We start from the raw sequence: 16,193 nt of genomic DNA on the forward strand, positions 1-16,193 counted from the left end.
TTTTTTTTTTTTAAATGTATTTCAGTTACAAAAAAAATGTTATTTTGTTATTCAATGTTATTCATGGGGTTATTCCCCCATGTTATTCAAGATGTCCACGTCTTTCTTTCTTAAGTTGAAAAGAAATTTAGGTTTTTGATGAAAACATTCCAGGATTTTTCTACATATAATGGACTTCAATGGGAACCAAATGGTTCAAGGTCCAAAAGACCGTTTCAGTGCAGATTCAAAGTGCTTTAAACGACACCAGACGATGAATAAGGGTCTTATCTAGTGAAACGATCAGTAATTTAAAAAATACATTAAAAAGTTAAGTATTATAAGCACAAATGCTCGCCTTGCTCTGTTCTGTGAATGCGTGTCCGTGACTCTCCTGTTCAAACTCATTCATCAAAATGAACAAATCTTTTTTCGAGTCATGACTCGAAGGGTCCTAGATAAGACCCTTATCCACCGTCTGATGTCGTTTAAAGCCCTTTGAATTTGTCTTTTGGACCTTAAACAACCGTTTGGTTCCCAATGAAGTCCATTATATGGAGAAAAATCCTGGAGTGTTTTCATCAAAAACCATAATTTCTTTTCAACTGAAGAAAGAATGACATGGATATCTTGGATGACATGGGGGTGAGTAAATTATCAGCAAAAGTTTTTTTTAAAAGTGAACTACTCGTTTAAGTATTTTGTTAAATATATTTAACAAGCCAGTACATTTAAATGTATTGTAAAATATATTTTTGATACCAAAAGTGTTTTTTTTTTGTAACACTCGTTGAGGGGTGTATAATTATTTGAATGCACATTAATTATACCTTAATTCACATTATAATGTATTGTATAGTCTCAAATAATTGCTACCACAGTTTTGATTTATAAAACGTGTCTAGTCGATTTATTGAACGCACACTTGAAAATAAGTACATATAATGCATTAAAACAAATGACAAACAATCCATTTAAGATGTAAAATGTAATACTTTTTAACTTCGGTTGCCTTTATTTATGAAAATGCATTATAATTTTATAATGAATAATAAAACACCTTTATAATGCATTTTTATACATGTTTTATCACATTTTTTTCTTTTACGGTTCTTATTTTTAAGGGTCAAATAAGCTAATTCTTTGTTTTACTGAGTAATACATATTGCAAAGCCGACATATTTTGTAGAAATGCTTGTTAATTGTAGTGTGTAGCAAGGGCACTCTAATATAACCTATGATTAGAAAACTAAAGCCTATAATCTGCCACAATGTGTCACTCATCCACTAGTGTTTTTCATCACAGGGGTTTCCAATGCGCACAGTTCGAGTAGTTTACTCATTTCACGTCGTCTTCCGTGTACCGTCCAGTGTGTGTGAGCCTGCAGACCTGAGAGGATCCCGAGACAACACACGCTCTGATAGATAGACAACACCTTCACGCGCTCGTTTCTTTTCACGTGCAGAACGACGATTAAATGCCACGCTGGAATATCGAATTGTCTTTAGAATCGCGCTCGCGAGTGTTTTATGCAAATGCGTACGTGCGAGTCCAATCATACATTGGCTTGAATAGCGCGGTCTAAGGTAGGTGTTTATTTATACTATATATGTAAGTTATATGTCAAAATTAACATGTGAATGCCTTTTCATTTTCTGAAGGGCACACAAATAAACAAAGGGTTTCCCCAATCTGGATAGGCACCTGTGTTATCGGATGGATGAGGACAAAGAATGTTGTTCTCATAGAAATGAGGACTTTCTAATGTTTAACACTGTCCGTCGTTATTTATTCGTCAATATAGCGTGTACATTTACCATGGACTAAATTATATCAACACTCTTTTGGGTTTTTTTTTTTTACATACTCTCTCTCTCTCTCTCTCTCTCTCTCTCTCTCTCTCTCTCTCTCTCTCTATCCCTCCATATGTCTCCTATTTTCCCCACGGCTTTGTTTATTTGCCCTCATGTTCTTTGCGCGTATTCTTTTGAGCATCCTGTAATTATTTTTCACTAACACCAGTAGGCCTAAGCTATTTTCTGCGCGAAATGTATTATCCTTTGTTTAATAGTCATATTCAGTCTTATTAATGCTGTTATCATTAAATAAATATGTCAAAGATATTCAAATCTTTCGACAGAATAAGGATTAATCCTGCTGTAAAAATGTTATTGGTAATTGGGGTCAGTTTTTCATGACCTACATTTCTAGGTTAAAGGGTTAAAATGAGATAAACAACAAGCATGCATGTTAATGAGCGAACCATATTGAGAGGATGATGAAAACGGTATTTTAACAAAGCAGACAAGGCTCTTTTGTGGGAAAAATATTGGACTCAGATGCTGGGTCCTGCAGGACACTGTGTGTGTGTGTGTGTGTGTGTGTGTGTGTGTGTGTGTGTGTGTGTGTGTGTGTGTGTGTGTGTGTGTGTGTGTGTGTGTGTGTGTGTGTGTGTGTGTGTGTGTGTGTGTGTTGATGACACCATGTGCCGAAGTGTGAGCTTGCATCTCATCATGCTTTTCCATGCAGCAGATGTTAATGAGATTCATAAAATAAATCTTGTTTGTCTCAAATGTTCTCCAGTTTTAGCCACACCATCTGAACATCAACACAACACTGGCCACCTTTGCAAGCTCAGTCGTCTCTATGGAAACAGAGTACCATCAGGCGTCGTTGGGATCTCTGGTTTGTACCCAAGACGGGGAGGCCATGAGCTGCCAGACCCCGGGCCCTGTTACATATCAGCCGGGGACCACCGTAGCGGGATCGGACTCCTTCCCATGTCTGCGCCCCCTCACGTTCCCCCAGCAGTCCATTGAGGAGGCACGTTGCTCTGGTGAGGTCATCGTTATGGTCAAGGATAAAACAGAGAGTGGTAATTCATCATTTCATCAATACTATGTCGTTTTGGAAGGGTTTTGTGGAGGAGGGGAGATAAGAATCGATAAGAAAGCATCTCCCTTGCCTCCAGGAAGAACACATTGGGGACTTTCAGGTCCTGCTGTGCCAATCACACTACAGTGATTTGCATACAGCAATCAGTATAATGACTTTAAAAATGGCATGTAATTAAACAGGCAAACAATAGAGATCATATCATATCTATACTTTCTAACAAACCATTATAAAGTTTATTTCAATGGCTAAATTTAAATATTTATTCATATTTTTAATTAGCTTTTATTTGAATCATTTCAGTCTACACTTTCATTTTTCAGCACACAAAATTGTCATTATTTTCTTATATGCTTGTTGGTTTTATTCGTTTTTATTGTATACTAAATGTGACGAGGGTGTAGAGTTACATTCAAGCTTAGCTATTTTAAGGCATTACAGATTTTTCTTTTTTTTTACAGAATTTTTTTTTAAATAAGTCCTTTTGCCGATCAAAAAATAAAATTATTGATTTCAGGGGGACTTTTTTTATTTCAGTTTTAGTAAATAGTAATTTAGTAACTTTGCTAAGGCAACATTTCTAATTCTCATTTGTTTTTCAAGTTTACATTCTCAGCTATATTTTAATTCTGTTTCTTTTTTAATCAACGAAAAATATTTTTAATACTCTTAACACTGAACCAGATCAATGTGAAATACAAATATAGCTGTCACATATTCACATCCCTGTTTCAGGTCTAGGAGTTGTTGAGGTGTGTTTTCTTCACATTGAGTGTTTTTACAGCTGACTTGTATCTTTTTAAATCGAAAACCACTTAATTAGCAACACATTCACAAATCCTCAATTCTAAGACAGCTAATAGAGATATCTGACAGCTACAGGTCACTACAGAGGCACTATTACCATAAATAGACAGACCTAGAATAGAATATTATAAATCAGCTTACATAACCAATCAAAAAGAACTATTACACTACAGGCGGACTTTCTGTTCCCACATTTTAAATCTGGGGCTTTTTTTTATTTTTTATCATATTTGCTCTAAAGCTCTTATTTTCTGATCCTGGTTATACAAAATAAATATATGATGCATCATTTCAAGATTTAATGAGCAAATAGCTTTTAAAAATGTAGCAGAGGCACTGCAAATCCAAATATTGTAAATAATGCATTGTAAATCTGGTTGTTTGTTGACTAAACACAGAATGACTGAGGCCGAGAGGAGAGTGGACAAGCACGGCATCTCTTCTCCAGCGTTATGTTGTTTACTGTGGCTTGGTGATGCTCTGAGTTCGTTTAAGGTTAAGAGATGCCAAATTATATATTTCCCTTCTTTTTACAGTTGCTGAGTGTGTCGTAAATACTCTTAATTAAATTAAAGTTGTGCATCCTAATCAAAACTGCCAACGGGGCTTCCTGGCAGGAGGCATGACAGAGATTAGTGAATTAATTGCATTGGTGGCCATTTAATTAAAGTTGGTTTCAAGAGCACGGCAGCAACACACATCATCACATTTCATTTTGGAGGGAAACATGGTGAGACAAACAATAATGATGACAGACAGATACAAAAAAAAAGAAAATGATGGTCTCTCTTAGTAATTATTTGAATATTAAATGTGCACATTATATAAAATGATTGTCCTATTATATACTACCAATTAAAAGTTTGGAATCATTAAGATTAACTATTGATAATGTTTTTATTATTAACAGTAGTTAAGATTTTTATGGAATCCAAGATAATTTTGGTTTCGGAATTCTATAAATGAATACATCGTTTATTTGAAGTAGAAATCTTTGGTAACATTATAAATGCATCCACTGTCACCTTTTGTTACTGAATTAAAGTGTTTTACCAATACTTACTTACCCAAACTGTTAGTAGTAAATCATGGTTTCCACAAAATATTAAGCAGCACAACTGTTTTCACCATTGATAATAATGTTTCTTGAGCAGCAAATCATCATATTAGAATGATTTCTGAAGGATCATGTGACACTGAAGACTAGAGTAATGATGCTGAAAATTCAGCAATAATCAGTAATAAGTTACATTTTATATTATATTCAAATAGAAATGAGTTATTTTGAATTGACTGAATATGACTGTTTTACTATTTTCGTGTAATTTTGTCATTTTTTTATTTGTATTTATTTATTTCTTCGGTCAGTCATTTAGAAATCATGTCATAAATCATGTAACACAAAAAAGAGAGAGAAAAAAAATAAAATTAAAATTAAAAATTAAAATATAATATAACTATAATGTGAATCAAACAAAAGCAGTCTTGGTGAGCATAAGGGACTTATTTCAAAAACATAAAGAAATTGTAATTATTTCAAACTACATTAGCGGTAGTGTATGCATTCTCTAACATTGGCAAGTCACTAATTAAATGACCAGTTTTATTATTTTTGTTCGCTTACATCCTCTCTTTCTTTTGGCAGGTGATGGGATTTGTTCCCCGAACAATGCTTTTGCATCCAAACCAATTCTCTCCTCTCCTCCTCGCCGGCATCATTCTGTTCCTAATTCACACCATCCACATGTGGGCCGCACTCGGATGGGCAGCCGCTCCAGCTCCATCGCTTACACGGCGTTCTCCCCGCGGCCCTCAATCTCACGCCACTCCAGCATCGCCACCAACCCCCCGATGGACCGCTCCAAACCCAAAGACTACCTCGTCCTCGCTGTCATCGCCTGCTTCTGCCCGGTCTGGCCAATCAACATTGTGGGATTTGTTTACTCCATCATGGTATGTAGAACTTGTAGGGCCTTTTGGTTCATTCTGCTGGATGTCATTTGTGTCCCTCGCATACTTCATTTTAACAATGAATAGATGCTCACCAGCAGTGTTGGGAGTAACGCATTACAAAAGTAATACATTACAGTAACATATTACTTTTTGCTGTAACGCAGTAGTGTAAGGCATTACTAAACAATTTTCAGTAATATTTTACTCGTTACATGTTCAGTGAGGCTTGTATTACAGTTGTATTACAGTGTATTGTCTGCTTTTACTTCTTAAAGGCAACAGATATGTGAAAGTTTTAAAGCAGTCTTTTAGTGCCAGTTCAGAGCGGTCGCGTCTGTAACATTGTTTTTTCCTCATAAATGCGAACACGAAAACTAAAATAAAATAAATATTTTAAGTTCTATGGAGACTGGAGAGCCAACCCTTCCTCATCCGATTCGCGCAGTGTAATTAACAGAATTACAAAAAATGTATTTTGCCTCCTATTTTTTTGTCACGCATGAATGTGTGTCTTTTCCCTAATATTAAAAATAAAACATAGACTGATATTTGTCTAATGTCTGGAGTCCTTTAAGGAAGTAGCCTATATACGTTTCATGAATTTTCTGAGAATTTGTATTTCAAGTTTTGACTGCAAATGTCATGTCCATAATGCTGGACTTCCCCAATTTTAAATAATTTATCCTCAACTAGTTTTGTGGTGTAGGTCTACGTATTTTATAATGTTAACTTCAAATAATACTAATAGCCTAATTTAAAGATAAGGCAGCATTGGATCTGGACGGTAAGGAGAATAACGCTGGAGTTGGAAGAGGTGTGTCGCGATTCTGTAGGTTCGTGGATGTGGCGAATCGCGATTTCGGTTTCATATTGCATATCGTTACAGCCCAAAAGTTAAGTTCTACTTAGTTATTTTGGTGAAAGTAACTCAAAAGTAATACATGAGTAATGTAACGCATTACAATTCTGGGACAGTAATATTGTAAGGTAATGAATTACTTTTAAATAACAGTAACAAGTAATACCTAATGTATTACAGTTTGGAAGTAACTTGCACAACACTGGGCGCGATGACTACACAAACTTAGTCCCGGTCACATTGGAAGCTGGGGACTATTTCCAGGCGCTGCATCATAACATTATGCCTGCTGCACTCATTGAATGCACTTCAATGATGCTAAGCTATGCTAAAAGTGGTACCGCCAGAACCGGAGATCGGCTGAATGGATTCAAAAATGATAAAACTCAACAGTTTAACTCTGGGGGAGTTGTAAAATGAGCGTATTTCCAAAAAAAAGTGGAGTATCCCCATAAAACCAGACCATTCTCAGTTGTAACTGAGTTATAGTCTGGCAAAGCGTCATAGACAAATCATTTCCAGAAAGGCATCACGGACGACGCGGATAGACCTAAAACCAATCAGGGGTGCGTTTCCCGTACAACGACATAGTTCGCTGATTCACTACCATAGTACGATGCATCGTTGGAAAAATCAACTAGCTAGTCACGACTGTTTCCCGAAACCCACTGTCGCAAAGGATCGTTCAGCCACGTTGGTTTCGCACGTGGTGGAGTAATAACTACCTTTAATAAAACTGTTTGAGATCCAATTAACGCTAGATTTGTTTTTATATAAATTACAGACATGTCATCTGAGGACTATTTCTAATGTTCTCAGTTGTTTTGCTTTATTACCAGACTCAATATTTGGCTCGTTCTTACATAGTAGAGCACGTTCGCACATACACACTCTTCAAACACGTTACTTCAAATCTTTTGACAAACTAAAAGACGTAAATTCCATTTGTATGCATTCTAAATAAAAGGCACCAGTTGTACTGAATGTCAGCTTGCTTATTTTGCTCAAGATGAGGATTTATTACCTCCAAATGTCATGCAATATAGAAACGATGCCTCTAACCATAGGTCGAGAGCTGTCGTTCAAACCACACAACTTTGCGATGCTGTTTGCGAATGTTCCTTGGAACGATGGTTTCGGGAAACACCGACTCGTTTAACTATGCTGATAACGACGGAACTTGCGACCATAGTTGGCTAACGATGCTTTCGGGAAACGCACCCCAGAGCGATGAAGGAGATTATGTATGCAGAGCGAGTGTTGTTCTTTGCTCGTTTTTTAACAAAAAGGAAACGTTCAAATCGCTTAAAACAGACGCGATAGCTGATTCAATCGAGTGATGTTCGACGGCGACATCCATCTTTGTAATGTAGGCTACAAAATATGCTTCAAAATCCCAGCGCTGTCGCCATCGTGTAAAGCCCGCCCCAACGTTTCTGATTGGTGCCGCGATTTTGAAGGATTGGAAATTTGCTTGAATGAGTTCTTTGCCAGACTAACTTTCAGAGCAAATCTAAATTTGCTGGAAGTTGTCTGGGTTTTCCCAGGCTACACCCACTGTGGCTAGTGGTTTTCCAAAGTTATTAGCCGCTCAGCATTTTCACTGGGCACAAATTTTGACATTGACACCATGGAGAAAAACTGCCATCTAGATTTAGCATTATCTCATAATTGGGTAGCAGGTATATTAGGCTGCTGTCACTTTAGGGGCTTTCACTCCAGGTAGTTCTTTTAATATTGTTATTTTCATATTTTAAACATTTTTTTTAAATAAAAATGTGTTAATATGAATATTTTACCAAACATAGAGAAAGAAATCCAGGTTAAAATTTTATTTGATTTTTTTTGGTCTTTCCCTAGCCAAGTCTCCATGTTTATTAGTAAATATACACATTTTAATAATAATAAAAATACAGTATATGGAGCTGTGAGCATTTTGTCGTTATTTTTTCTTAGTTTTCAGTTTAAGTAGTTCAGTTAAATAGTTGTTACCATTAAATATTCCATTTTAAAGTTTGAACGATTCCATAAATAAATATGTAATGGCATCAAGTCACAATATTTAATGTTTTGTTACATTTGTCAGTATGGTTACTTTTCTGAAGGAATAATTATATTCTAACTAGGGCTGTGAAACGATTAATCGCGATTAATCGCATCCAAAATAAAAGTTTGTGTTTACATAATATATGTGTGTGAACTGTGTATAATTATTTTGTATATACAAATACACATACACACTCATGTATATATTTAAAAAATATTTGCTTATATATACTGTGTGTATATATATATATATATATATATATATAATTTGTACTATACATAAATATTTTATATATAAATAACTTATTTTTCTTAAAATATATGTGCGTATTTATATATACAAAATAATTATACACAGTTCACATACTATGTAAACACAAACTTTTATTTTTGGATGTGATTAATCGCGATTTTTAAAATAATTTTAATAAAAGGTCCAAAAGAAATCTGATCTTACAAAAACGACTTTATCAAAAAAGTAAAGGCATCCGCTTCATTACATGATCACTTTTCTCTATGTAATAATATCAAATGGAGATGCAAAATGATCATTTTCCCTCAGTATACCGCACCGAATTTTTAATTGTGTGTTGCAATAAGTGAGATGAGATGAGACTTTAAAGGAACGGTGTCATGTTCTGTTAGTCACGGAACAGTCTGGAGCAGGGGAACGTAGACGGAGCCAGACGCTTGGGTCGCGTGGCGAAACTGCTTTCTGTGGTCTCACTGGTGGGCGGAGCGCTCATCATCATAGCATGCGCCGTCAATCTGTCAAGTAAGCGATCTCTAACCTCTCATCCCTCATGGGTCTTTCTCCACACTCACTCGACATGAAATATGCACTTCAATGCTGGATATTAAAGCATTCTATCTCAGAATCCCAACTCTATTCATAGGACATCTAAGTAGGTCAAGAACCAGAGAATCCTTTGTATCTAGAGATTTTCTTCTCTCTGTTCTTCTGAAGTGTTTAAATACTTCAAATTTTTTCCCAAAGGACATTTAGCTATTTTGCTCTAGTGTTAGGAACATTTCTACAAGGCTATAGATGATTAGGAGACCTTTACAGTTAACACAGATTATTTGTAATCACTTGAATAATGAATGATATAAGGCAGATGTAAAGAAGTTACAGTTGCAAACACTCTTAACGTCAATGAAGCGGCACTCGCCACAACCCATTTACTTGCAATATGTGACGCATTTCAGAGTGAACAGGATTTTCAGTTAAAAAATAGGACAGGACTGGATTTAATCCAATGAGAATTGATTGGATTATATAAAGTGAGTGTTACATATGAAATATTACATAAGTATATGTGTATTTATTTATTTAAAAATCTATTACAAAGGATTTGTTCAGTATCAACCCTGTTACCATGATTTTGAATAGTAAACAACTATTATTGTTATTGGATATTTACTGAGGTATTGTTTTTATTTTTTAGTAAACGAACACACACACACATACACTACCGGTCAAAAGTTTTAGATCAGTAAGATTTTTTTAAATGAAGTCTCTTCTGCTCACCAAGGCTGCTTGACAAACAGTAATATTGTGACAATAAAATGGCTGTTTTCTATTTTGATATATTTTAAAATGTAATTTGAAAGCTGAATTTTCAAAATCATTGCTGTTGCTGATTACACATCAGTTTTCAGTGTCACGTGATCCTTCAGAAATCATTCTAATATGCTGATTTTATGCTCAAAAAACATGAATTATTATTTTCAATGTTGAAAACAGTCGTGTACCATTTCCCCCCCAAAATTCTATGATGAATATAAAGTTCAAAAGAACAGCATTTATTTAAAATATAATCTTTTTTCTAACGTTATAAATGTCTTTACTGTAACTTTTGATCAATTTAACTCATCCTTGATGAATAACAGTATTTTCTAATTTCTTTTACAAAAAGAAATTCTGTTACAAAAGCTTTCCATTTCAGATCAATTCTGTTCTTTTGAACTTTCTATTCATCAAAGAATCCTGAAATAAAAATGTAAAAAACTGTTTTCAACATGGATAATAATCATAAATGTTTCTCGAGCATCATATTATAATAATTTCTGTAGGATCATGTGACACCGAAGACTGAGTAATGATGCTGTAAATTCAGCTTTGATCACAGGAATGAATTGAATAGTTCAGATGCAAAAGCCTCTAAATGCCATTTGAAATTTTCTTCTAAAATGACCATTTTTATCAAGCTTGTATATTTAAGTTCAGTAATTTCACTTAAATGACAATTAATAGGTAATCTTCATTGCCATTTAAGTGAAATTACTGAACTTAAATATACAAGCTTGATAAAAATGGTCATTTTAGAAGAAAATTTCAAATGGCATTTAGAGGCTTTTGCATCTGAACTCTTCAATTACACTTCACTATATATTCACATAGAAAACCACTGTTTTAAATTGTAATAATATTTCACAATATTATTATTTTTTTTGTATTTTTTATCAAATAATTGCAGCCTTGGTGAGCAGAAGAGGCTTCTTTTAAAAACACAAAAAATCTTGCCGATCTAAAACTTTTAACCGGTAGTGTGTATATATATATATATGCAGATGCAGATTTAGTTTGGACACCCTTGACTGAATTAATGTTTCCACATTATGAAATGAATTTCTTTGCAAAACTACATTACCGCTCAAAAGTTTGGGGCCAGAAAGATTGTAAGGATTACAAAGAAGACAACAAGTATCCAGCTTTGATTACAATAATAAACTACATATTCAAATAGAGAACACTTATTTTAAAATTGCAAAATCCTGCATTTTTGATCAAAGAAATGCTGCCTTGTTGAGCCGACCACCAACTTTTGAACAGTAGCATACTGTTAGTGTAGTGTGCTTTTATGTGCTGTTTTTTTTACATTAACATTAATGCGGTAACATGATTTATCTGTGATTTTCAGTCAATATAAAATCCTGAGAGAGTTGAGCGTGCCATGGAATTCAGCTTCGCATCAGACCACTGACCCGGACGCCACGGCCCATTTGTTTTGCCCCACCGCTGCTGTGACGGCAATCACATCTCAGAGAGCAATCAATCATCAGATGTCTTTGTTTTCTGAAAGAACCCTTGATAATCTGCCCATACATGCCATCCTTCACACAGATGGCGCAGGATGCTTTCACTGAAGTCTCACACGGCACTTACTCAGAGGTGTATGGTGCACTTCATGGGTAACAGCTCTCACACCTAAACATGAAACAATATGGCTCAACAATATGTGTAAAGACTGGATGTACTACTCACAAGCTGTTGTACAGGAGAATTGCAGGTAAAGCAAAAGTATTTTCCTCCTCCAGAAGCAGAAAATAGGCCAAATCAATATACAGACGTGGGTTTGTCTGATTATTCCCTTCCAGTATATCCAGTGAGAATGACGCGCCAATTGTTCTGAAGATTTCACTGTGGACGTCCTCGGTCGTGAGCTGGAGTCACATCATTATATCAGAGACACGCTTTATTCGATATGTTCTGCTTTCAAAACCTCAGAGAACCGTCGAGAAGATCACCTGTGAGTAAAGAGGGGAGATATCTTAGTAACAAGAGTCAATGTCATTTTATACTGTAAATCAGAACTTAAATCAAAAAAAGTAAGGAAAAATGTTTGATTTCTTTTCTGACATACATTCAGAGTTTTAAATCCTGATACAGTTTATTTCATTATTGTTCAATATTTTCACTTTATCAAATGACTTGGTTTTTGTCATTTGACCAAGAAACTTTTGACTGTTCTTGGTCATGACTTGTAGTCATGCATAGACAAAATGTAGCTAATAATGTTTTGGAAAATCCAAAATTAGAATTTGCAACATCCTCACCCCTTTTGATAAAGCAATATGCAAGCACTCACTGGCAAGAAAGATTTTCATCACATGGTTAAAAGTGTTTCTGGAAGTAATAATCTTTATGATTTATGAAACACACTGTATTTGCTGCAAACCTTTGTATTGAACTGTGTTGTAGTTTGATTTACAAACACTGTGTAATCTGAAATATCTGTAGCTAAATGTAGCCGAATCACAACTGAACCTTGCAATATAAGAGTTGTGTTAACGAACTTTCCTGTAGATCCAAAAGGGGACATTTGGCCGGTAATAGAAGCTTGTGGGGTTCTGGAAGCGTAAAATGGAGTTGTATATAAAAAGGAGTGTAAAGTGGGACATTGGATTTGTAACAATGGTGGTCAATATCATCATTTTCTGGTTGTGAATGGATGTAGCTTGTGAATTTGACTTCTATTTAGATTCAGTGGTATTGCATATGCTAGACTATAAAATTTGTGATGTGTGAATAATTATATTTACGGTTGGTCCTGTAGGTTAAATCCATGTCTTTCTATCTTTTTTATATTTATTTTTAATACAGCTTTTTTTTCCTAATAACCTTTTTGCACATGGGATTACAGTCTTGTTCGAGTCTGCCCTGTAGAAAGATAAAGAGCTGGAATGTATGAAATATTTAGCTTAAACGTTGTGCACTTATTTTTGCATGCGCCCTTTCTTTATCAAATATTTTGATAGTCTTGTAAGCAGCACTATTTCCCTCTATGTATCCTCCTTTGGGAAACAGAATAAAGGACTGAAAGATGTGAAACGGATGTGAATTCTTGCCGTTGACTGACTACTGGATTGTTTCGTTTTTTATTGTCCTCAATAGTTAGTGGGACTAAGTGAGTTTGAATCTTCTGTTGCCAGGGAAACCATCCGTCTCTATTCAGGTGTGTGAGACATGAGAATTAGACTGGACATATTGAAGACAGCATGGAGAAACAGTGTGAAATTGGAGTTATATATAAGTATTTCGATTTATTTGTGTGATAGATAGATAGATAGATAGATAGATAGATAGATAGATAGATAGATAGATAGATAGATAGATAGATAGATAGATAGATAGATAGATAGATAGATAGATAGATAGATAGATAAAAATGTAGAATAAAAGAACAAACAAGGTCAGAATAAGAGAGTGAGTCAGAGAAATAAAAGATGGCTTCTATTATCCAGCGAAGCGAACACTGAAGGGGTGGAATGAGAAAGTCTCGAGGGAGCAAGAGTAGTAGGCAGCCAGGAGGGAATAGATATTTAATGAGGAACCGCATTCTAGCCTTTAAATCTGCTGTAAACATCTAACGCTGCTTGAATGTTTACACTGAACTGGAGGATCACCGAGCAAAGGAATAAGATTAGTGTGTGAACGACAGATTCATCCCGAGATCACAGCTGCACTCCTGCTAAGCGCTCTGTCTGCGTGTGGACACCCGTCATTCAGTATTTATTACAGTGGAAATACTGGCAGACTCATGAGGGGGAGAAAAGCTTTCTTCAAGCCTTTTCCCTTCTCTCTGGCAGAATCCTGGGTTAGCTGGATTTCGAGGATGGATTTTGCGTCAAGCACTGAATTCACAAATGAATGCTGCAAGAGTAAAGGATTTCTGATAATGAAAATCAAAAAAAGTATTACGACAACCAAATCCCAGATATACCCAGGGCCCAGATCCTGAAGGATTATTAGGAACACCATACTTTTGACCCCCTTTCGCCCTTCAGAACTGGCTTGATTCTACGTGGCATTGATTAAACTAGGTGCTGAAAGCATTCTTTAGAAATGTTGGCCCATATTGATAGGATAACATCTTGCAGTTGATGGAGATTTGTGGGATGATCATCCAGGGCACGAAGATCCCGTTCCACCACATCCCAAAGATGCTCTGTTGGATTGAGATCTGGTGACTGTGGGGGCCATTTTAGTACAGTGAACTCATTGTCATGTTCAAGAAACCAATTTGAAATGATTTGAGCGTTGTGACGAGGTGCATTATCTTGCTGTAACTAGCCCTAAGAGGATGGGTACATGGTGGCCTGGTGGGCATGGTCAGAAACAATGCTCAGGTAGGGCATGGCATATGAACGATTGGCACTAAGGGGCCTAAAGTGTGCCAAGAAAAGATCCCCCACACCATTACACCACCACCACCAGTCTGCACAGTGGTAACAAGGCATGTTGGATCCATGTTCTTATTCAGTTTATGCCAAATTCTGATTTTACCATCTGAATGTCTCAACAGAAATCGAGACTCATCAGACCAGGCAACATTTTTCCAGTCTTCAACTTTCCAATTTTGGTGAGATTTTGCAAATTGTAGCCTCTTTTTCCTATTTGTAGTGGAGTGGTACCCGGTGGGGTCTTCTGCTGTTGTAGCCCACCCGCCTCAAGGTTGTGTGTGTTGTGGCTTCACAAATGCTTTGCTGCATACCTCGGTTGTAACGAGTGGTTATTTCAGTCAAAGTTGCTCTTCTATCAGCTTGAATCAGTCTGCCCATTCTCCTCTGACCTCTAGCATCATCATTTTCGCCCACAGGACTGCCGCATGCTGGATGTTTTTCCCTTTTCACACCATTCTTTGTAAACCCTAGAAATGGTTGTGCGTGAAAATCCCAGAAACTGAGCAGATTGTGAACTGGCACCAACAACCATGCGACGCTCAAAAAAAAAAAAGAAATCACCTTTATTTCCCATTCTGACATTCAGTTTGGAGTTCAGGAGATTGACCAGGACCACACCCCTAAATGCATTGAAGTAACTGCCATGTGATTGGTTGATTAGATAATTGCATTGATGAGAAATTGAAGGGGTGTTCCTAATATTCCATGTTGTACTTCTGGAGGACGAGATTGTGTGTGTGTGTGTGTGTGTGTGTGTTTGAGTGAGTGATAAACAGCTGCATCAGCCTGCTGTGTCATTAGTACAGATTATTGCAGTTGAGTGCAGATGCAGCACTAAAACCCAAACATCATCCCCCGCACAGCAGCAACACTGACCTTGCCAGAACCAACCAACAGGAAAAAAACTAACTTTAAAACATGTCCTCATTTGCCAGCATCACCAGATTAACTGAAACATCTGCTTTTGAAACTAACTGGCATAGCATCAGAGATGAGTATCAAAAGCATCCCATTGCAAAACGAATCTAAATATAAGCATATCAAAATAGACTCACCTAAATTACTTTTTGTGTTTAATTATTTATTTACCCTTTTTCAACATTTTCACAGAGTAAGATCACAGTTATATTGTAATTTGAATTTTATTTATTTATTTGAGGTATTTGTTTATTAGTCAGGGACCATGCACAGTTCAGCCCCTCTAGTATCTGTGGTCCAAGGAAAATAAAGACAATATGGACAGACATTACTCGCATTAAATTAAAAGTACAGATATATAATACATGTTATGTTTTAAAAAAGGTCAATGATCACATAGTTGATTCTCATTCAGCCAAGTCTTTAAGGACATTTTAAAACTGCTGAGACTTGTACAATCTCTAATATAATGCATGTTGAATTAAGTTTCACATTTCTACTATAGTAAATGAAAAAACTGATTGACTAAATTTAGTCTTCCGAAATTGAGTATAACAGTCACCTCTAACAGAAGCCCTGGTGACCCTATTATCTCTGCGAAATGACAAACATTGAGTGGGGGTGGTGCAAGATCAATTTACGCATCAGGCACATATCAACAAAACTTAAAAAACTGTCGAAGGTTAATAAGTTGAATTTTTTATAATGATACAATGGTGGTAGTTTTTTTTTGTTTTTTTTGTCAAGAACTTTCACAGCTTGTTTGTA

At 35.9% G+C, this 16,193-nt stretch overlaps 1 protein-coding gene across 4 annotated transcripts; it reads left to right on the forward strand.

Moving 5' to 3' along the window:
• Nucleotides 1-1,263: 1,263 nt before the first annotated feature.
• On the forward strand, nucleotides 1,264-13,155 carry prrt2 (proline-rich transmembrane protein 2). 4 transcript variants are annotated; one of them, XR_016147046.1, is made up of 6 exons: nucleotides 1,265-1,566; nucleotides 2,564-2,855; nucleotides 5,328-5,635; nucleotides 9,186-9,315; nucleotides 11,465-11,833; nucleotides 11,922-13,155. XR_016147046.1 is itself a non-coding variant. In XM_039664722.2 (5 exons), exons 2-5 carry the CDS (start codon nucleotides 2,627-2,629, stop codon nucleotides 11,479-11,481), a joined length of 684 nt encoding a protein of 227 aa, XP_039520656.2. In that variant the 5' UTR covers nucleotides 1,264-1,566; nucleotides 2,570-2,626; the 3' UTR covers nucleotides 11,482-13,155. The 4 variants fall into 4 exon arrangements, 3 of the variants coding, with proteins under 3 accessions (XP_039520656.2, XP_039520655.2, XP_039520657.2); XM_039664722.2 differs by having other exon boundaries at nucleotides 1,264-1,566; nucleotides 2,570-2,855; nucleotides 11,465-13,155; XM_039664721.2 differs by having other exon boundaries at nucleotides 11,465-13,155.
• Nucleotides 13,156-16,193: the final 3,038 nt, after the last annotated feature.

This window comes from Pimephales promelas, chromosome 17 (genome assembly GCF_988280905.1).
Source record: "Pimephales promelas chromosome 17, fPimPro1.hap1.1, whole genome shotgun sequence".
Lineage (NCBI taxonomy): Eukaryota > Metazoa > Chordata > Actinopteri > Cypriniformes > Leuciscidae > Pimephales > Pimephales promelas.

What these genes read in the sequence shown, in the direction of transcription:
- prrt2 (XM_039664722.2), top strand. Translation starts at nt 2,627, where the DNA reads ATGGAAACAGAGTACCATCAGGCGTCGTTGGGATCTCTGGTTTGTACC. An exon ending in CAAGGATAAAACAGAGAGTG is followed by an intron (nt 2,856 to 5,327) that starts GTAATTCATCAT and finishes TTCTTTTGGCAG; the next exon opens with GTGATGGGATTTGTTCCCCG. An exon ending in GATTTGTTTACTCCATCATG is followed by an intron (nt 5,636 to 9,185) that starts GTATGTAGAACT and finishes ATGTTCTGTTAG; the next exon opens with TCACGGAACAGTCTGGAGCA.